The 22,677-nt window shown below is 56.8% G+C and overlaps 2 protein-coding genes across 2 annotated transcripts in view; both read left to right on the forward strand.

Annotated features, from left to right (window-relative positions):
• Nucleotides 1–3,415, forward strand: part of LOC131664719 (uncharacterized) — a 65,867-nt gene extending 62,452 nt beyond the window's left edge. Inside the window, exon 2 of the mRNA XM_058936025.1 lies at nt 2,837–3,415. Within this exon, the coding sequence (XP_058792008.1) occupies nt 2,837–3,111 (275 nt within the window). The 3' untranslated portion in view covers nt 3,112–3,415. The remainder of the gene's footprint in view (nt 1–2,836) is intronic.
• Nucleotides 3,416–5,013: 1,598 nt separating this feature from the next.
• On the forward strand, nt 5,014–21,824 carry LOC131664694 (nuclear hormone receptor FTZ-F1). Its single transcript, XM_058935992.1, has 6 exons — nt 5,014–6,767; nt 17,854–18,146; nt 18,261–18,782; nt 21,011–21,269; nt 21,347–21,447; nt 21,529–21,824. The coding sequence occupies exons 1-6, from the start codon at nt 5,771–5,773 to the stop codon at nt 21,673–21,675; spliced, it is 2,319 nt and encodes a 772-aa protein (XP_058791975.1). The 5' UTR covers nt 5,014–5,770; the 3' UTR covers nt 21,676–21,824.
• The last annotated feature ends 853 nt before the right edge of the window (nt 21,825–22,677 follow it).

Raw genomic sequence — 22,677 nt, forward strand, 5'->3', positions numbered from 1 at the left:
GCAGATAGATTTCGCGGTGGACTCGGTGCAACCAGCTCGAAGACGTTGTCGGCGTTAATCGGATAATATCGAGCTTCGCGCTCGCAACGATATTCTTGATATTCGTAGAGCGAGAGGAGTGCCAACGCTATTACACGGCTCCTTTCTCTTTCGTTGGCACTTTCACCGTTCCGCTTCTTCTTCGCTCGCTCCTCCACGTTTTCCTTTTCATCGCGCGTAAGATATGGCGACGCCGTCGCCGTGGCATAACGCCTCGCTTTCGCTCGCTCGGCGCGCTCTTCCACGTATTATGGTAATACGCGCTCGCCTCGCTTACGCGAGATCGACGCGCCTCTTGGACAACGCTTGTTTCTGCTTCTTCTTCTTCTTCGCGCACTTGGCCTTTGAATTAACGAAGCTCGGCCTTTCCGTATCAATTGCCACTTCTTTGCGAGCCATTATTTCGAGGGTTAATTTACGAGAGAATTTTACACGACTCGTTATTTATCTTTATAGGTTATTAGAATGGTCGTGCGCCTATCACGCAGCCTCATAATTCACCATAATTCTTTGGAGATAACTTACTCGTAAGAAGTGCTGGGTATTTTCGGAGTAAGTTTTTCCTCTTGGCTACCTACTTGGATATCGACTTGTCCGAGTAGCATTTCAGTGCCGCCTGCACAGCGTCGGCTCGGTCACGTTTATTTTCGCTGTTCGCGCATCACGGGGATATACCGAAAATAGTGCGACACTGATATTTGTTTTGAATGCGTGGTGAACGATCGGATGCAACGGGCAGTGGCGCGAGAGCCGGACAGTGGAGGAGAAGGCCGCGCGCGACACGCGCGCGCACGCAGGCGAACAGCCAGATAGGAGAGAGAGCCTGGCAATAGATCAATGGAGGAGCAGAAAGAGAGATATCGGATCGCGGGCGTCCGCGGCGCATCGTCCGTTTATCGCTGCTTTTGATCTCTCGCTCTGTCTTCTATATAATTTGCTGCTCGCGTGCTGCTTATTAGAATGCCCGACAATGGGGACGCGCCTCCTTCGGTTCTTCTACGTTCGCTCGTTCGTCTCCCGGCCCTCCTCTATTGTCATTCCATGCTCGTTACTGTCTTTCGCGCGGAAGGCGGCAGCAGCTACATCGCCACTTTCACGACGAGCATTCGCGTGCATCCCCGTAGTTACGAGCTAAGCTCGACGGGCATCCAGGCACGTGTATTACGTAATTCACTAGCGATGCGAGCTTTTCGGGACCACTACGAGAGACCATTGGAGAATGCGCTTATGGTATTCAGATGTTCGGATAAAAGCCCGAGCCGTTGGGCCGCCGCGTCACGGACGAGCTTCGAGCTATGTTCCGCGGCTTATTTATTACTTCCAACGCGCGACGTCGAGTCCGTTAATCCAAAGGAAGACGTAGGTAAAAATATGACGGCGCTCGCACCGTCTTACGACCGACGACAACGACCGTCATAGCGATGAGGACGATGATACCACGACTGAAAAGACCACGGTCCTTCCGAAAATTGAAAAATCCGCCGGAGCTTTACTCTCTCTCTCGTCGACATTTACTAGTAGTACGATGTCTCTCGGTTGGGCTGAAGTTATGTCGGTAGAAGGGCAGCGCGCTGGCGCACGAGTTGAGATCTCGCCGGTCTACGCGTTTGGCCGTCGAATCGATCGCCTCCGGCGAAGCGAGAGAGGAGGGCAGGAGGGATGATTTATACCCGAGCTACCCTCTTGGCTCAGAGAAAATCTCTTTCTCTCTCCGCAGCTCTTTTCTCTATTAAATACTTGTCGTCTATTTCTGCCTGCAAAGCTTCCCCGCAGCTTTTTTGCAATTCAAACGTTATCGTTAGATTTTCGTTGTGATGTATGTTCACGCATCCTCGCTACGACTCCCCTTTGCCCGAGTCCATTATTTGAGAATTGGAAACTTTGTCGGTGCTGCACGCATATACAAAGTATCAAAGTGGGCTGAGCGAAATAGATCCCTACGTAAATGTGTGTAACGAATTCAAAGTTGTTTGCAACCAGAGCTTTACGAGCCTTCCGAAAACTTTTGCCTGGAATGCTACTCGCTGGACGATTGTAAACAGTGGTTATATATGCAAAGCTCGTTTCAACAGCCCTCCCATCTCAGTCCAGCGTGCAAGCGAGAAAAGAAAGAAAAAAAGTTGGAGCGGGTTGAATGGAAGTCGTTAAAAACGAGTGAATGAATGAGAATACATGCTGCGTCGCGTGCCAATCGAGTGTCTAGGATGATGGCAATGCGAGCGAGGCATTAGTCTCGCGACTGGCGACGTTCTGCTAGGCTGCTATACGGAGGCTTCGGAAAAACAATGGTGGGGATTACAGCGAGAGAGACCGCGAAAACGGACGCGAGGACACAGGCAGATAGCTGCGGCGAGGGGGTTCCACGAGGGATTTTTCATCGCTCTTGCACGCTCTCTCTCTCTCTCTCTTTCTCTCTCTCACTCTCGGCTCGCTTAGCTGGCTTACGCGCGCGCGCACAAGCTTCGACCTACTTACCGAAGGTCTCGAGATTGCTTTTCTCGCGTGGCGCGCGCGAGCCGTAACTGCGCGCCGCCGCCACTTTGCTTCTCGTTTTTTTCTCTCGATTTCGCTTTTTTTTATATCCTCCTCGAGAGAGCTTGCGCCGCGCATCGAGATTTCTTTGACCGAAATCGAGGGCCACTGATGTTGCGCTGTAGCGCCTCTGGCGAAATCGTTAGACCACCGCTTGACACAGTTTTGACTCTGTAACTTGCTAGCTCGAGCGCGTTATTATCTCGACTTGAAATTAATAAACGAAGGTTGACTAATTTTAAACGTGGCTTTTCTATTTTCACAGACGCGCTCGCTGCTGCATACGTTCGCATCGATAACGTCGTCGGCGCTGCCTCGGGCAATTGTCGCCACACTGAAAACGGCTGCTCTTTTGCCGTAAGAGTGCTCAACCCACTCACGGCTGATACGTACTTTCGAACGAACACATCATTGCAGCTTTCGTTCTGTCGAATGGAAAAAATGGTCTGTAGCTCGCGCCAAGCTCGGCTCAGCAGTCGTTCCAAGTACTCATCGCGCGCGAGAACAATTCACAAGGGCGCGCGCGAGTGCTCAAGTTAATCACGCCGCCGCTCGGACGGATCCGTGGATATGGTTAGATTGTAGTTTGGCTCGCATTACGGAAGCTTTCCAAGTCTTCGCTGCGTTCAGCGTATCATCGTCCGCTTTCTTCATTCCATTTTCTCTATATCAAGTGCGATTATTGTCACTACCTGTTAGCCGACTCTCCAGCAAAATGGAATGTAGGCTCTCCGAAGCTTTTCTTTTCTTTGTCCGCCTTGTTTATTTTTCTTCTTGACGTGTACCTAAACGCAACTTTTATTATTATTTTTTTTTAACGAGATAGAACTATTTTATTGACATAATTGAGTTGAAGAATAATAAGGAAGTCGGTAAAACCAAGTAAAAACCATTTTGACATAAAAAGCGAACAATTTGTCGGTCAAATTACCACAATAATATTGTTTTCCACGGAATAAACACTTTATTACGGATACGTATTTGCGTTTTTTCTTTTTTATAATCTGAATCGTTTGTTTGATAAATAAGACACCGAAGGAAAAGTGATTTTTAATTCAAAGCAAAAGCGTATTGTAGTCGAGGATGTCTAAAGTGAAAGCGAAAGTTAATTTAAAATGATTTTCACTGGGCTATGTCATTACGCAAAAAGTCTAGTTTGAAAGGAGCGTTCAATGTCACTGCGGCGTTAGAAACGAAAAAAAGAAAAGAAAAGAAATGCCAACACAATTGACGGTGCCTGTACGCAATAGCCCGGGCCCGCTCGCTTGTGCAACGTTGCTTTGGAGAGAGCGAGCGAGCGCCTCTCGTAAAAGGAAGTACCAGTTAAAATTTCAGCGGCTCCATGGAACTTTATACATATGTATGTGCACGGACAGCGGCCAGCGCTGAAATTTTCCTTCCATCTAACGCAGACGACGCTTTTTATTGCTATTTTTATCCTTGCTGCTCCATTTTCGCAGTCAAATATTTGAGCATCGATCTTGACGTTCAATGCAATATCGCACATCCGCGAGGACAATCGAAAAACAAAAATGAACTTGTTCGACAGGCTTGCGTAACTCGGAGAAAGAGCGGACATAGTACCTATGAGCGGATTTGCACAATAACCGGAAAAAGCGAACGAGAGAAAGAAGGGGAGAGAGAGAGAGAGAGAGAGAGAGAGAGAGACGTGCCGATCCATCCGACACAGAGAGAGAATGTTGGGCGAAGCTCGTTCGGCTCTCTCGTAAGCGTATTACGAACGCGAAGGAGAGGGAGAGAGAGAGAGAGAGAGAGAGAGTACGCACACAGAGCACGTGCTCGGGCATGCAGACGTGGACGCGGAGCGCGCACACGGGGAACGAGCGAGTAGCTCGCGAGCGCGCGCGCGAGAGACGGAGAGGTAGGTTGCGCGGACAATACTTCTGCGGCCGACATAGACCTGGTTCCGTAACTAGGTCAACCCCACCGCTCGGCCGCTCTGTTGCTCGCTCCCCGCTACGGCATCTCCACCCTCGCGCCCCCCTCCGTTGTCGCCCCACTCCACGCGGCTCGCTACTTCGCAGCCAGCCAGCCACCTGGTCGCTCTCTCCCTGGCGCTGAATCACTTTCACTTGCGGCGCTCCGCTGCGCCGGCCGCTCTTCTGTGCTCGCTGGCTCCTTGACGCGCAGGCGGCTCCTTGCTGCGCTCCGCCGCGTGGCCGGCGTTGAATTTTCCGGAAAATTAAGGGCCTCGGCGACGCGCGTCGCGCGGCTGGCGTGTGCGCGCCGCGGCTACCAGTGCAAAGTGGAGCAGAGAGCCGCGACGGAGCGCCGAGGCGGAGAGCGCGCGCGAGCCAGGAGGAGGGAGATAAGGACGGAAGGAAGGAGTCCGGCGGAGGGGTGGGGGGTGACTAGCAGCGAGCGCGCGCGAGGCCCTTCAGGAAGCGAGCGCCGCAGAGAGCAGCAGCGGCAGTCAGTAGCGCGGCGAACGTCGTGGCGTCGAGTTGTGTCGTGTGTGCGTGCGCGTGTCGGTGCGCACGTTGACCAGCGGCAGCGAAGCAAGCGAAGCAAGCGAAGCACACCCACACCGCGCGCTCGCTCTCTCTCTCTCTCTCTCTGTCTGTCTCTCTCTCTCTCTCTCTCTCCGTCTGTCTCGCACAGGCGCTCGAACGGCATCACACTCGCGGAGCAGCTCGCGACCGCCTCAGTTCGACCGTCCGGTTCGGCAAAGCAACAACAAACGAGCGACGACGACCTGTGTGCACAGTGTGTCAGCCGCGGCCGCCTCGAGCTTTTGTGCTTCGCCCGTTATCTCTGTGCTTCGATACCCGTTCGGCCCGAACGCGCATTTATCGGTTGTGTGCTCCGACCACCTGTGACCTGCCAGCCGCCTCGCTCGCTCCCGATCGCCGGTCGACGCAATGCCGCGGACGCATTGGTGATAGCCGCCGATTGTGCCCCCTTCCCTTCCCCAGTGACTTGTGTGCATTAGCCGTAGACTAGGCTGCGCCAGTAGAGTAACCCAGTGCAGTAACGGGTAGCGGGCCGCTGTTCTGCTGTCGAGCACAAAGGCCAACGCATGTTGGGTAGCGCGGTGATCGGCAGGCAGCAGCAGCAGCAGAGGAGACGCAGCAGCAGCACCGCGAGTCGGCGGCCGGCTTGACGAATAGCGAAAACGTCGACGTCGGACGCCTGCTTATCACAGCGAGACAGCGACGACACCCTCCAGTCGGCTGATATGTTATTGGAGATGGAGCAGCACTCGGGCCTTATATCCCTGAACATGTCGCCGTTCCAGCTCAGTCCCCAGAACAGTCCGCAGGCTGCCGGCAGCCAGACGCAGCAGCAGTCGCAGCAGCAGCAGCAACAGCAGCAGCAGCAGCAATCACACGCGTACAGTCCGTCGCCGTACGCCAACTGCGCGCCCTCCCCCGCCTCGAACATGTGCCACCCCCAGCAGTCCATGTCGCAGGGCTCGCAGGCTGCGCAGCAGCAGGCCCAGGTGTCGGGCTTCGAGGCGGCCTTCTACGAGATGGAGGACCGCTGCCCCATGTGCGGCGACAAGATGTCCGGCTACCAGTACGGCCTGCTGTCCTGCGAGTCCTGCAAGGGCTTCTACAGGCGCAACAACTCGCCGTCGTGCAGCACCAAGAAGGTCTACACCTGCCTGTTCTCGCCGACAGGTGGCGGCGGCAACGGCGCCGGCTCCGCCCCCAGCAATAACAACAACAACAGCAGCAGCAACAACAATAACAGCAGCGCCGGCCACGCCGGCCAGGCGCAGAGCCAGCTGGACGGCTCGGGCTACCCCGGCAACTCGGCGCCCTCGCCCGCGCTGGGCGCGGGCGCCGGCGGCGGGCAGCAGGCTGCCGCCGGCGGCGCCGCGTCCAACGGGCCCGGCGCGCTCTGCCACCCCGGCGGCGCGCCCGGTGCCGGCCTGGGGGCCCAGGTGAACGTGGGCGTGGTCACCGGTTCGATACCCGGCCCTTCCGACTTCCCCGACACCAAGGACGTGATCGAGGAGCTTTGCCCGGTCTGCGGCGACAAGGTCAGCGGCTACCACTACGGCCTGCTCACCTGCGAGTCCTGCAAGGGCTTCTTCAAGCGGACAGTGCAAAACAAGAAGGTCTACACGTGCGTCGCCGAGCGCTCCTGCCACATCGACAAGACCCAGCGGAAGAGGTGCCCCTTCTGCCGGTTCCAGAAGTGCCTCGAGGTTGGCATGAAGCTCGAAGGTCAGTACCCGCGGCGATCGCGTTCGCGTTCGCGTTCGCTTTCTCCGTTTCCTCGCCACCGCCGATGATGACGACGGCGACGACGCGTGCAGGTGCCCGGCGTGCCTCGAGTTCGCGTACGACAATCTCGCCGGCAGAAGCGTGCGTGTCGACGACTCGCCGCAGTTACGTCATCGCAGTGATAAAGCCGCGCGTCCGTGAGAGCAGCACGCCGTTTTTTCGCCGTTTTTTCGCCGTTTTTTCGCCGTTTTTTCGCCGTTTTTTCGCCGTTTCATCGGCGACTCTGGCTCGCCTACACCTATCTCCGTCTCTCTTTGCAGAGTCGGCCTCGCCGTCGACTCGCGCGAGTCGCAAACCGCGGCTAGCGCCGGTTCGTTAAGAAGCTCTCGCGATCCCAATGGGCGCACTAATCGCTTTCGGAAGTTTTGCGCGCCGCAGTAAAGGCATAGGCCCGAGAGCCGCGCGGCCGAGCGACGACGAGAGAAAGGGAAAAGCTTTGCCCTCGCCGCGCGGCGGAGACGTCGCGCGTCCGCTGCTGCTCGCGGAAAAACAGCGATGATAGCCAGTAGCGGTGCATCGGTACATTCAACGACCAATTCGAGCATTAGATCGCCTGACGGTCTCCGCGAGGTGAAATATCCACGTACATATACAGATATATATGCACGTGGATATAGGTTTTTCGTGTCAAGGACGCGCCGTCCCAAGGTCGTGAAAAGTAAAGCGCGAGCTCGCGGCGCGCAACGTCGGAGAGGGAGAGAGCATCCAAGGACGGCTTTGCTTTTAATACCAGAGAGAAAATCATGATCCATCGGCTTCTCTCCCTTCCACCCGTTCATTCTCGTTTGCCCTCCGAGCGGCTCGGCTCTTTTCCCCAATTTCTCCTTCGCTCGACTTGCGGCCACGAATCTCCGGAGAGTGCACCGTTCGCGGACTCGGCCAGTCGTCGATCGTCCGATGGTCGGTCCTGTCGACGAGCGATCCCGCTCTTACGTGGCATCTGCAACAGCCGAAACGATAATAATGGCGCGGCGGCTCGTCGTCGCTCCCGTCGCTGCAATTTCCAGCCGTGGCTGCACGTGGCCGACGTCGGCTCGCTAATATGGAGGTCAAGAGCGAAAATGCGTGCTGCGGACGCACTGCACTGCATGCAACTCCTCCCCCACTCGCCGCGGCGGCTGCGATTACATTTGCATCAATTGCCACGGCTGGCAGGAGTCGCCGTCGCCGTCGTCGCCTTGTTTTGACGCTGAGAACAAATAAAACAATCATTTCGCAGTCTGCCGCCGTGTAATGCGTATTCAGCAGAAAGATCCGAGATTGATGTGGAACGAGCGTTATAAGCGCGAACCGTTTCTCGAGCGCGCTCGAGAGAAGCGAAAAGTAGGTCATGCATAATACTCGACTATTTTTATCCGCGAACTAAACACGTTACGCAATAATCGTGCCAATGCCTGGAAAAATAATGTACGAGCGCGCGATCGGTGCGAAACGACGAGCTCAATGCTAATTGATCGATGCCGCACCGATAAATTACAATGAAAACGAAGCGCGAACACGCGCGCACTCGTACTCGCGTCGTACGCACGACTCTCGCGATAGCCTGAAAGAAAGACAAAAATTCCGCAACTGCACAAATCGCCCGAGCGGACGGCGAGAGAGAGAGAGAGAGAGAGAGAGAGATAAATAAAGCTCGTCAGTCGGGCGTCGAACGACGTTGGTTCGACACGAATTTCGCGCGCGCCACCGGCGCTGCTGCGCCAGCGCGAGAGCGACCGCGCCCGAAATCGAAAACGACGCGTATCGTAGCACTTTCGATTTCGTCGTGGCAAAAGCAGTCGCGTGCGCGCGCGCGCACGACAGAGAGAGAGAGAGAGAGAGAGAGAAAGAGAGAGAGAGAAGCTCGCGTCCGAGATGTGCGTGCGCCGATTAACGTAACTCCGTCTGCTGCGCGCTGTACTCTCGATTGCCATTATGTAAACCAGCGCTCATTGATTTTATTACAAACGACTTTCTGGCGGGGCGAGCGCGGGGAGGCTCGACACACATACAACTCGGCCTGACCCACAGCTTTCGCTTCTGCGCTCACAGGACCGTACTGCCACGAGGCGCCTACGAGCAATCAATTCGTTGAGCCAATTTTTCCTTTCTTTGTTTCTATTCGCGCTCTATTGTCATTATTTTAAAAAAAAAGCAACAACGGATTATTAGCGCGCCGCTTTGCTCACAAGGATGCATTAATCAATAGAAAGTTTTGCTTTATTATTTAGCTGCTGATCGAAGCTTGTGAAATGGAAATTTTACTAGTTTCTTTTATTCCGACGCGGATTATTGCTGAAATCGTGAGAAATCGACGTTTTCCATCGCGAAGCCGTTACATTGCTTAAGAAAAAAAAATGAAAAATGAAAAAATGACGTTCGATAAATCTCACCTGTAACGTTGCGAGCGTAACTAGGACTCGAAAAAAATCTAGGCTAATAATCCGCACAAACGAAGCCCCAAAAGTATGCCTAGCGACGATATGAAGCTGGGCCGTCTAATTAAAAGGGGCGAGCGCGGGAGAACGAGCGTCAGAGAGTCGGAAAAACGGCGACGCGCGTTTGGAGGCAAAAGAGCGAGAAAAGGAGGCCAAGAGAGGAGCCGCGGCGAGGTTGAATGAAACGGTGCCGGTAGCACAGAGCTTTTAGAGCGGCGTAGGTTTGGTGGTCTGCGGGGGTCGCGCGTGCGCCTGGTCGCGCGGAGGCAGCTCCGGTCGGCCGGTCGGCTTTTCGGGGCAGAGCGCCTTTTCCAAGTGCCAACCGCTTCGTACGAAAGTGCCAGTGTCGAGAGCGTGCGCGCATGATTGGACGTAATCGATGAGTCAGTGCGCGCGCTCGCTCGGCCGACCGGTTAAATGTGCCAATTTTGACGCGTGCACGCTATGACGCGTGAGAGCTCTTGCCAATTTAATTGCACCTATACTCCGTCCGCTGCTCGCATTGCAAGCGCTCGCCTCGACTCGTCGATATATCGAGCCGCAACTACAAAAATAGTGCACTCGCTTGGTCGGCAAGCTACTATCAGCCGTGTTTATTATTGTCGATAGCAGATAAGAGCAAGGTTAAAATACCGAACGGCTTTCTCGCGCCGATGAAAGCCGCGAGAAAACCCATTGGAGTAGCCGGTGTGTACATTGATTACACTGCTAGCGTCTGCCGTATCAGCAGCCTTATTTCAATATAATCAAGTTGCCAGATAGCGAGTTGGCGCGCAATGAAAAAAAAAGGTGAATAGGCGCTCCCAAAGCACGGGCTTGTCCTCTTTTCGGCGCGCGCGCGCGCGCTACTCGACATTCCGAACATTTTCGAGGGAAAACGCTTTGTCGCGAGCAGCACTCGGCGTCCGCGCTCGGCGTCCGCGCTCGGCGCGCCGCAATCGCCGCGGCAAAGTGGGTCTAGGCCCCCAAGGCCCGACGATTAAGCGAATCTCGAAACGGCCCCTTTCGCAATCGCCCCGCCGCTCTCTCCGTCGCATGCCGCTGCAGCGCGACACGCGCGCTATACCTACGCTCGGCGTTGCACAAGCGCACTCCCCGGCACGTCCACGCGGCCGCGAGCTCCCCGAGTCTCTCTTGGCGCGCGCGCGGCCCGGCCGATGCCGTGGCGCCGATCGACCAAGGGCCCGCGCGGACGGTTTGCGCGCCCCGTCGCCGCCCGCACAGAGGAGGGCAAGTGCAACTGGTCAGCGAGCCGGGCGCTGCCGCCGCGCTGCTCGTCCAGCCTCGCCGTGAGAGGGCGCGCGCGCACGCTCGGCTGGAGGTACGACGTAGGTAGGCGGCGCGCGTGCAATTTGGAAATGGCTATTTGCTAATCGGCCAGCTGCCGCTTGCCTGCTCGCCCGGGCCTCCTGCGTAATAAAAGAGAAAGAGCCCGGCAGCTTAGAGCCGCGCGGCTACTCGCTCGCTATTCTCGCTCGCACCTATGGCCTCTCTCTCTCTCTCTCTCTCTCTCTCTCTCTCTCTCTCTCTCTCTCTCTCTCTCTCTCTCTCTCTCTCTCTCTCTCTCTCTCTCTCTCTCTCTCTCTCTCTCTCTCTCGGGCACTGCCTGGCCCCCAGTCAAATTACGCCGCGACAATGCGACGCACGTATCTCGGGATTTTTACGTTTGCAGATCGCGGTCGCTGTTGCCGTATCGATGCACGTGCCTGCCTAAAAATCATTGCAACCTCGTAGTTTCTCTTGTTCTCCTTGCGGTCAGCTCCGACTACAAGCTATACATGCTCCATCGTACGGCTTGTTTGTTGACCGATTGGCCACAATAGCCACGCAAATCTGCCCCCCTCCCCCCTCGCCCAGTCAAAGTACACTTCTCACGCTGCTCGGAGTTTATGTCATTGTTCGGCGCGACGTTTCCGTCGTAATCAGCGCGGCTTTGTGGCCGGAACAAAAAAAGCTGACCAAAAACTCACGGGAGTCGCGTTTCTCCGATGCACCGTTCGTCATTCGGGAACACATGTTGAGCACCGCCGAAAATCCCGGACTGCAAATTGCCAATAAAAGGCTCGTGCTGCGCTGCACGTGGACTGCAGCTCCTCGATATGCTTAAAGCCGCTGGCAGCGAGAGAAAGTGATTTACGAGGATCGCTCGAGTCCGACTAAATGTTAGCAGTGCGGGGGCGTTGACGTTTAATAAGACGACCGCATCGCGTTGTCGCGCGTCCAAACCTCTCTCTCTCTCTCTCTCTCTCTCCTTTTTTCGCCTGTAAATCATCTCGGCGACGAGTCATCGCCGTTGCCGAAGCTTTATCGTCTCGTCGCTCTCTCGCCAGCAGACTGCACTTGACTTTTCACCGGCGATCGTTATGTGGCCTATCGCCTGCCTTTCCGAGCGATACGAATCTCTCGGTATTCGGCGGTATTCGGAATTCGGAGCGATGTGTCGACAGCCGAAAGTAAAAGTCGAGCTCGCCGTCGTGGCCACGAGTACGCGCGATCATTGTTCGCTCGGATTTGCCAAATGTGCCGGTTTTATCGAGTTTTCAAGTGAGCGCGAGGTCGAGGTTATTTTGCGCAGAAGAATGCGAGAAAGAGATAGCAGATAGCGACTGCTAGCCGCTCTCGATTGGTGCAGGTGGACGGTAACCTTGACCGAGTTCGCAAGGCGGCGCAGCAGTAGCAGCTCTCGACGACGACGCGCACAGTCCTATTAATAAACGGCCGGAGTCAAGAGTGCTCGCGTTCAGTCAACTCGCGGGGTGGTCATGACTAAATCGGGTCCGCGTGCAAATTGATCGAGCGACGCGTTGTGGACGCTGCCGTGCAATTTTCGGGGCTAAAAGCCGAGGAGAGCTCTCGGCTGCCTGCCCATCCAACGAGAGACAGCGATAGAGAGAGAGAGAGAGAGAGAGAGAGAGAGAGAGAGAGAGAGAGAGAGAGAGAGAGAGAGAGAGACGAAGGCCTGTCGTGTCTGTTTGGAAACTCACGAATTTCATAATTATTGTATTATGTTGCAAGCAAAACCCCCCAGCTCGCGCCTCCGTGGGTAGCGTGAGCGAGAGCGAGCTTGTGTGTGCCTGCCTGCCTGCCTGCCTGCCTGCTCGGCCCCTCTTTTCTACCTATACGTATGCCTCTCATTCACTCTGCGTGTCGTGGCTGTGTTGGTATCTCCGATCCGCGCGCGCACGCCGAGCGGAGGGGGAGAAAGGTTAGGCCGAGGCGGCCAATTGTGTAATCTCGCTCCCTCTCCAGCTCGCGCTCTACGCCTCTATACCTACTGTATGCGCACCGACTCGCAGATCCTCCTCGCGAAAATTCCCCATCATCCTCACCTGGCCGCGATCTTCTTCGTGCGAAAGCACCTGTTTCCATGCATGCCACGTCGCCCTCTATCAGCTTCACGTCGCACGTGCCTCCACGAAAATCCGCTCGATATAGCGACACTTTTTTTTTTCCTTTTTTTTCTCGTTCGCTCGAGATATTTAATGGACGTATTAGGGCCATGTGCACCGCTGCGTTGTTTCTTAATAAGCACCTACGCGAGCTCTACAATTTTGCTGTCACACGTACACACAGACACGGCTGACGCCGATCTTATCCGATTTTTATCCTCATTTCGACTAATAACCCCCGCCGCCATTGTTATTATTGTTACTAATTTCGACGATAAATCACAGACGGTTTCTCATTTAATTTTGATGCTCTCGCGGCAAAATGTTTTTTTCGTTCCGGCACGTAGAATTTGAGCGTGGCTTGCGACAACAGACACACACACACACACACAGTCGCGCACATTTGGCGTGTGTAATTACGTCACGTTTGGCTTTTCAACGTGCCTCCTGGCCGCGCGCTTTCTGACTAGCGCTTGCCACTCGTTCTTTTTTACTGCCAGCTTCTTTCTCGTTTTGTTATTTACGCGACTTTCTCATCCTTAAACAAAGCCACCAGTCGTACGTTTGATTAGCTTACGTCCCGGCGGCGTGACGCGCATAAATTTCACGTTTGATCTTTCCTTCTGGCCTCTCGCTTGGGCCGTCACTCTTCCCGCGCGCCACGTGCGCTCGATGTTTCTGGGACAAATATCGGTCGGGCGCATTAGCGGATGTTCGGGACGCGCGCGCGTGCACGACGGTGAGAGAGAGAGAGAGAGAGAGAGAGAGAGAGAGAGAGAGAGAGAGAGAGAGAGAGAAAACGAGGAATCGAGCGAGCCACGCGCGCGCAGCGCCGGCCGGCCGCCGCGTTTCGTCGTCGGCTTTTCGCTCTCGGCGACGCTCCTTCGCGATCCACTTCGCGATCGGCTCTGATCGAATTAATCGCGCTTCCGCGACTCGACCCGACTCTCTTCCGTTGGACGCGTGTTTCCTCGAGCCGACGCCGCTGCTCCCGACAAAGTCGACCTTGTGCAAGCGCGATTATCGGAGCAGCGCCAGCCCCCCGGTGGATATACCGTTTCCGCGCCCTTCTCGGCCGAAACCCGAGCCGCCTGGCCCGTTTGCCACTGACACACACTGACGCTGAATTCGAATTGCGCCGAAATACACGCGCACGCTGTTACAGCAACAATGCCCGCGAGCAGCCAGCTAAAACAAAAATGCGACAGCCGCTTATCAGACGCGCATGTCAACATTACAAATTACGATAAGCTATCACTCGTGCAATTATTGGTTTCAAATATTGGAAGAGCGCCGCCGAAGCGCCGATGTTCGCCGAGGCGAAAACTTTACAACAGCGAGAGCGCGCGGGAGCGTCGCGCGTGAAATTGGGATGGCTCGGCGCGTCGACGTCCGGGCGGGTCGGATGCCGAGGCGCGCGCTAATCGACCGGCGGGCCAGGGCTGCGCTTTCCACGGATCTATGTCGAGTCCGGATGGCCGGCGACCGAAATCGTGCCTAGCGACGCCGACCGACGACGAGGGCGTCGGAAAGTTGGGGGCGCCGGCGAAACGGGAAAAAAGGAGGAGAGTAGGTCGAGCGCGCGGCGGTGCCGGTAAAAGCTCGCTCCCGTTGCCCTCGCTCTCGCGGGGACGAGCTGCGCAGGCTCCCGGCGTGGAGACGCGGCCAAGAGCGCGCGCGGTGGCGAGTGGCCGCGCGTGGCCCGACGGGAGAGGGGCCGGCTCGCGAGAGCGCGCGCCGCGGGCGGCGTTACGCAACGCGCGCGCGGCTTCCACCGCGGCCTGCCGGAAAAGTTTCGCTCGGCGCTCGGCGCTCGGCGCTCGGCGCTCGGCTTCGCCAATTCTCCAACGCGCCGCTGGCCCGCTCTACTTCCACCGGCCTGCTCTTGTTGCGCCCAAAGAAAAGCTGGCCGGAATCGCGGCGGGCCGATCCATCCGTCGCCCGTGCCGCCGTTTTCCCAAGCGCGCGCTATTCTCGGCGTTCGCGGTGACGCCGCCGCGATCTTGCTCGGAAGCCGAGGCGCGGCGAGCGGCCCGGCAGCGAGCCGAGCGCCCGCTCTTAATTATAGCCGGAGCGCTGTTCCTGCTTCCGCGCTCGGGGCGCGCGCCGCGCGGCTTATCTCGCGCTATCCGCGCTCGGCCGGCCGAGAGCACCGGCGCCGCCCGGCGAACGCGCGATTTCGCAGTCGGTGTCGACACCCGCGATCCGATTGGCGCGCGCGCCGCCGCGCTCTCGATACCCCCGGGCTGCCGCACGGCCGACTGCGCGCAACAGGTCGATCCCGTTCCGCGGACTCTCGGGTTTTCGGCCTGGCCCGCGTGTGCGCGGCGCGGAGATGCGGGCCGCTTCGGATAACGCCCACGGCCGAAAATACTCGAGCGGCGCCGCTTTCCAATCTCGAGAGCGGCAGCGCGGGCTCGCCTTTTCCGCGCGCGACTCGTTGGGCGCAGCAGCGCGATGCACGAGGAAAGATCGATGCCGCGACTCGTTTGTCGCTCGCACGGTGGATTATCGATCGGAATCTGCGCTCGCTTGAAACCAAATACGTGTACGCGAGCGCGCGCGCGAATTATAAATCAGTCGTCGTCGTGCGGAAAGAACGACTGCCGATCGCTTTTAACTGCGGGCCGATTGAAAAATGGGCGCAGAACGCGCGTGCATGGAAGCCGCCCGTGGCGATCGTTCGATCGCGCGGCTCGAGGATCCCTCTCGCTCGACGCGCGCGGCATTCGGCTTTAAAAGCGAGCGGCACACGCGCCACTCCCGAGTTCTTTTAATTCTCATTAGCGCTGTCAACGTGCCGCGATAGCATTGTTTCCACCGACTGTGTGCTTGTCTTTTTTCTTCCATTTTTGTCTTTCCGAGGTGGCATAACGCTTTCACCAAACACAATCGGACTCCAGCGGCTCGTGGCCCACGATAGGCCAAGTGGAAGGATGCTCGCATCCAAATGCTTTCCCGTTTGTCGACCAGGCGCTCGATAGAAGTGAAATCGGCATTCAGGGATCGTTATTTTCGCGTGCGATCGGACGGCGAACGTCCGAGTCGAGAAGCACGAGCAAGTATCGGATTCTGGCGCTGGACATTCGCGAGTAGCGCAGCTAGTGCAAGATCGACTTGAATGTCGCGCAGTGCCGTTTACTTTCGCAAAGTCCCACGTACGAATCGGCATTCAAGCTCTCTCTCTCTCTCTCTCTCTCTCTCTCTCTCTCTCTTGGCGCGCATGCATTATTCATTGGCAGCGCTGGAGCTCTCTCGCGCCGCGGTAAGCGAGATTTGAGAAACTTGGCTAATTAATGCGAGCGCAGGCGGCACCGCCAGGCGTAATAAAGCCTCACCGTGACAAAGTGCATTTGCCCGGCGAACAAAGAACGAGCCAGACGCTGGCAGCGGCCGGCGCCGCGAGAACCGCGAGTGGCGTCGTGGCCGAGGATTCGGCCGCGAGCGGCTAAAAACGAGAAGCCATCGGCGAGATGTCGGCGCTGTATTTGCGGCCAAGGAGAAAAGGGGAGCAAGTACGGCGCGGAGTAGTTGCTCGAGTCGGCGTATGTCGCCATGTAGGAGAGCGGCGCGTAAGTAATATAAGGAGAAAGGGACAGGCTGCGGCGGCATGGCAGCCGGCGCACATGGGTGTGTGGGACAAATATAGAAACGCGCCAGTAAAAAACTCGAACGTGGGGAATTCCAGCGCGCGCGCGCGATTTAAAAGCCGCGCATTGTCCAACCTCGAGGCGGCGAGCTCCTCGCCGGGATGCGCGCGCCAGGTTGGCACCGGCTGGCCTCGCGGCCGCGATCGAACGGCGATGCCGCGGAGCGCGCAGCGGCCTGCCGGCAACGAGGACGGCGTATCCGCGGGTGCCGCACCACGGACGCGCGAGAGGACGACGGCGAGCCGAGCCGGGTGGGGGAGCGGCGCTGGACGCGCGCAGCTGTGTGTGTGTGTGTGCGCGCGCGCGCGCTCCGCCAGTCAACCTCCTTTCACTTTCGACGAGCATTATACTTGCGCGCAACCGCCGCTTGCTTTTGCTGGCACTCCGTCCGCTTCGCTCTGCCCCGGCCGCGCGGCGTTGTCTCGCGCTCTTCGCCTTTCCTCCTTTTTCTATTGCGCACGCGCCCCCGTGCCGTCGATACACACTCGCCACGAGCAGAGGAACAGATCGACGTCGGCCGAAATTCATCGGAGCCCCTCCCTACTGCAACGTCGCCGCGACGTCACGACACGGCGCCGACATTGCTCGTTTTATCTGCACGCCGCACAAGCGGTGCCTTTGTCCGGTCGATTTGGCGCGGCTTTCCCGAGGGCAGCATCGTCTTGGCCGTCGTCGCTCCGCGGCAGGAAAGAAAATGGACGCGCGCTCGCACGTGCGCGCGTAGGCGAGCCCTCGGCGGGTAGGCTTTGTTTGCCGTTTCGATTCACCTACATTCGCGCTAGCTGCCGCGAGTCGTCGCTGTGCGTTTGCGTGCGAGCGAGCGCGCGCGCGCGCGTGTGCATAAGGTCGCGGCCCATTGGCGAGCTGGCCTCTTTCGTTAATGCCACCGCTCGGCTCTCGCCGACGTGCCGTCGCGCTTTCGACGCGTTTCAAGATGCACTCGTCGTCGCTGTCGAACGTTGGCCCGATCAGCGTTGCCGCGATTGCGTGACGCGCGACGCGGCAGCGAGGCTGCATCGCTCCGATGAATTTCGGCCAGCGTCGGTCTGTTCGTGCGTTCGCGGCGGCGAGCTTTGTGTCGTGGAGGTGGCTCGCCGAGCGATTAGCCGCCACTTCCGCCTTTCGGCCTTTCGGCCGGTCAAAATCAAGGCCCCGGGCCCTCCTCCTCAAAGCCCTTCCCCGCTGGCTCGGGTTTTTTTCGTCGCGTCCCCGAGTCCCCGTCGCCGACGGGGGTCTTCTTTCTCGGCTCGGCTTTCCTCGCGATGCGCTCGTCGGATGCTCGAACGACTCGACGGCACGCCGTCCGCGCGCGTGCGGAGAGGCGAGAGGGGAGCTGCTCGGCAATGGCGCGAAAACGAGACGGAACGAACGCGCCCGCTTATCTATCGGTTGCCTTGGAACGGTTTCAAGGTCCTCGCGAGCACGGCGACGCGGGCGGCCTCTCTTCGCGCACGAGCGCCATCGAAGGGCGACCGTCGGCCGTTGCCCGAATCTCGAAGAACGACAGGCAGCGCCGAGCAGTTGCGGCGTTGCGCCATTAACGCGCGAAATTGCTGCTTGGATGTTACAGCGGTTCGAGCGGACAGGATGCGCGGCGGCAGGAACAAATTTGGACCGATGTACAAGCGCGACAGGGCGCGGAAGCTGCAAATGATGAGGCAGCGGCAGTTGGCTCTCCAGACGATCCGTGGCACGCTCGGCGACCCGACTAGCTATCCCAACACAGTCGCGCCCTTCCTTCACATCAAGCAAGAGATTCAGATACCTCAAGTCTCGTCGCTGACCTCGTCGCCCGACTCCTCGCCATCGCCCGCGGCCGTAGCTGCTGGACTGGTGACCACTCAGGCCGGCGGCGTCTCCGGGGTCAGTATCATCCGATCGGCCCACGCCGAGCACCGCACTCGGCCTGGGCCGCCGCTCCTCGAGCGCGCGAACAGCCGAGGTACTAACGCTGCCGATTTGCCGTTGTTCCTACAGAGTGGGCAGCAGCACATGATCGCGCCATCGACGCAGGCGTCGCTGTCCTCGGCGACGAGCAACAGCGGCGGCCACATGCAGGGCGCGGCGGGCTCCAACCCGCTGGACAACAAGCTCTGGCCGGCCAACTCGACGACGCCCAGTCCCAAGGGCTTCGGCGCCTTCGAGCACCACGGGCCCGGCGTCGGGTCCGCGCCCCACCTCGGGCACCTGCACCAGGCCGGGCTCTCGGCCCATCACGGCGCCAGCGCCCAGGCCGGCCTCGGTGCGCCCAGCGCGCCCAACCAGCAGCAAGCCAATAGTGCCAACCTCGCGTCCATCAAAACTAGTCCCATGATCCGAGACTTCATACAGTCGGTCGACGATCGCGAGTGGCAAGCCTCGCTGTTCGGCCTCCTGCAGAACCAGACCTACAACCAGTGCGAGGTGGACCTTTTCGAGCTCATGTGCAAGGTCCTCGACCAGAACCTCTTCTCGCAAGTCGACTGGGCGAGGAATTCCGTCTTCTTCAAAGATCTCAAGGTACGCGCGCCCTTCGCCAAGCACACCTGGCTGCGGCATGTCTTCGTATGCACGGGGTCCCTTCAATCGCGCAGCTCGGAAATCAGAGGCGTCGCGTATTTTTAGAATCCAGAACGTCGCTGAATCCAGGTTATTCCTAATGCAGTGCACATTCGCGTGGCCCGCTCGCACACCCACTCGCACCCACGGCTTATTTATCGGTCGATTCAGCGCCGAACGCCCGGTACGTCGATCAATTTGACGAATTCTATAGGGCTCCGGGCGCGCGATAAGGGAAACAAAGAGAGAGAGAGAGAGAGAGAGAGAGAGAGAGAGAGAGAGAGAGAGAGAGAGAGAGAGTGCTGTCCGACAAAGATGCCGCTTGTGCTGGCGTTCGAACGCGATTATCGCGCGTAAAGTTGAGTGCGAGCATTGTGCGCCGCTGCTTGCGCCGACATAGAGGCCGAATTGTGCTTGGACGAGCTGCTGTCGTGCGCGCACAACTGACCTACTGTCGGGCCTACTGTCGCGCCTGCTGCCGGCCGAGGTAAGCATCGATTCGAGTGGTCCGATATTTCCGAAAGCACGGGAACGCCCGCGCCGAGAGGGCGGCGGCCGCGCGTACGCACTGCTCTTGGCCCGCGAGCGCGATATAATCGACGGTTTATTTACTGGCATTTACAAATTGGGTCAAGAGTCGCGCGAGCAGCAGCGGCCGGCATAACTTACGCGGCGTATGTTAATGGGCGCTCGCGTCGGCGAGCGCGAAAGAAAAGAATTTCATTGCAAAATTACGCGCTGACAAAAAGCGCAAAATTCACGGCATTCTCATCGACCTACATCGGCCCAACGATTTTTCAGTTTTGCCACTGGCTCTCGTGGCACTGGCGCAATTAAGCAACGTTCGTATCGCGGATCGATATCGGATTTGGGACACGCAAGCAGAATATTGCGATCGGCGCGTGGAAGCTTGCGAAGCGCGGCACATTGTGAGAGAGGCATATAATTTATAATTTCAAAATGATCGGCCGCGCGCTTATCCACACTCGCTCGCTCGCTCGCCGAGAGAACCTTTCGAATTGGGTGTCCGCAGCGCGCGCCGAGGAGGCGCTTCGAAAGCGAGCGTTTCCAAAGCTCGCGCCGCGAGCTCGGCTCGAACCGGCGCGCAACCGGCGCGGAAAGCAGTCGCGAGGAAGCTGCGGAAAGCGGCGAGGCGAGTTATTCGGCTCTTACGACAAACGAGATCAGCGGCGGCGGCGGCGGCGGCGGCGGCATTTCGAGCGGGCACGGAGGAAAAGAGCTAGGACGCGAGCGAGCGAGCGAGCCAGCGAGCCAGCCAGCCAGCCAGCCAGCCAGCCAGCCGAGAGCGCTCGTCGCTGCGAGCGTGTGCCCGTTGGCGTTTGTTGGTGGTGAACGGACGAGAGCGAGAGTGTGTGGCGCGTCGCTGTGTGCGGAGCGTGAACGGCGCGCATGTGAGGTAACCGCGCCGCAGTCAGCGCTGCTCGCGGCTTGCGGCGGCGGCGTCGGCATTGCACAATCGCTGAATGATTTCAAGCATCGCCTCATATCTAGGTCATAACAAGATACGTTTCTAGGTTACGCCAGTTACCCCAAAGACGCGGCTTCTCGCCTTCTTACCGCTCCTCTACTCCGCGGACGCTTTTCATTAACAACAACCAAACCTGCTCCTCCTCCGCCTCCTCCTCCGCTTCCTCTTCTTTTTTGACGATGCTCGGCTTTGTTCCCCCCGGCCTCGCGGCCCGCGCTCGCGCTTTCTTCGGCACGCTCCTTCAGTTTCGACAATACTCGCGAGCGAAATCGGCGCGATGAGCTTTTGCCAATGGAATTTCGTGTACGCTTGACCTACATTTTTATTAGATAAGAGTGCAATTCGAGGCGTGATCGAAAAAGCGCTTGACCGGTTTTTTCCCTGACGATATATCAACGCGATATTCGTATAGTAATAATTATAAATTCTCACGGCTTACGTAAAAGAGTCGCGCGCATTATGCCGTGCATATCGTGCGAATTATATCGCTAATGTAGAAAGTTCATTGCAATTAATACGCGCGTGCGTGTGCGTGCGCGTGTGCGTGCGCGCGAAGAAAAATATAAATGTATAAAATGCCAAGATTTCGTAAGCGACGATTAACGACCGCTCTATCGCTCGTCTCGCTTAGCTTATTAACTGGACTCTCGCGCTTTTCGACGTTGGCCAATAATTGACGCGCCTGGATTGCCGATTGCAGGTTGACGACCAGATGAAACTGCTTCAACACTCGTGGTCGGACATGCTAGTGCTGGATCACCTACATCAGAGGTTACACAATAACCTGCCCGATGAAACGACGCTACACAACGGCCAAAAGTTTGATCTCCTCTGCCTCGGCCTACTTGGGGTACCGTCCCTCGCCGATCTCTTCAACAGCCTCTCGCAGAAGCTGCAAGATCTCAAATTTGACCTATCCGACTACATCTGTATGAAATTCCTGATGCTTCTCAATCACGGTTAGTTGCCGTTCCGAGCGCAATCTCTACTTTCCTCTTCGACTTGTTCGATCGACTAATTCCAATGCCCTTTGCAGATGTTCGTGGTTTGGTTAATAAGAAGCACGTTCAGGAAGGTCACGAGCAGGTCCAGCAAGCTCTTTTGGACTACACGTTGACGTGTTATCCATCGATACCGGTAAGCCGACGCTCTCATACCTGTGGCACTAGTACTAAACCCATTGCACTTGCGCTAACCTTCATTTCTTCATCTCCCCAGGACAAGTTCAACAAGTTGCTAGCAGTATTACCAGACATTCACGTGGTGGCGAGTAGGGGCGAGGACCATCTTTACCAGAAGCATTGCAGCGGTGGCGCGCCCACGCAAACGCTCCTCATGGAGATGCTGCACGCCAAAAGGAAATGAAGAAAGACGCGAGCAACAAATGATCAGGTGGCTGTTAAAGCTACCGCTGAACGCGATTACTGCGATAAAGCTGCCGCCGCCACCGCCGCCGCTGCCGCTGCCGCCGCCGCCGCCGCCACTGCTGCTGCTGCTGCTGCTGCTGCTGCTGCTGCTGCTGCTGCTGGATAAGCTTCGGCCGTGCTGAGCATCCCTTCGCCGCGCAAGTTTAGGGACGTCGTACGCGGTGTGACGAGTGAGACAAATGTGATGATGACACAGACGCGGCGACAATTAGGCCAACAGCCACTAAGATTACGATTAAGCGAGAGAGAGGGAAGGAAACAAAAAGGCCAGCGTAACCAGCGCTTGTTCAACGAATCCACTCACGCTAAAAACCGATGAAAAAGCAAAATCACAAAATGCAAACAAATTAAAAATCAAGTGTAGGTCCGGCGCGTGCCCTCGTGTGCGCCTCTAGTATGTGTATTATAAAACAAAGTGTATCTAATTATGTAGAGCACTAATTATATGAGGATATATATTTTCTATATTTGATGTTGAACTTTTAAAAATGTATCTATGGAGTCGTGAGGAGGATGCGTGCAAAACAGTTTTAACGTGGTACGACAATGATACATACAAAAACACACAATTAGCAGGATTCCAGTCGTGTGCTTAGGCTGGAGATCGTCGATTGCGATGATGATTATAGTTGAAACGAGTGAACGAAAAAAATAAAAATTGAAACAAGTAGAATTACAGAAATATATAAAGGAAGCGCAGGGAAACAGTAAGCGAGATGCCTTGAAAAAAGTACAAAGGGTGGTAAAACAAAAAATTATGGTCAAAGGGCAGGCAACTTTTGTGTAAATAAGTAAAGCTATTTTTCTAATACTTAAACGAGCGAAGAACTTTTTATTTTTAAGCGTATACCACTGAAGCCTTGCTCTCACTTAAACGAAAAAATATCCTAGTGCGTCAGTTGGAAGCTGATTGAAAAATGCTTTCGATTACCACACTTTC

The sequence above is a fragment of the Phymastichus coffea genome, unplaced genomic scaffold (genome assembly GCF_024137745.1).
Source record: "Phymastichus coffea isolate CEN01 unplaced genomic scaffold, Cenicafe_Pcof_1.1 PCOF00003, whole genome shotgun sequence".
NCBI classification, from domain to species: Eukaryota; Metazoa; Arthropoda; class Insecta; order Hymenoptera; family Eulophidae; genus Phymastichus; species Phymastichus coffea.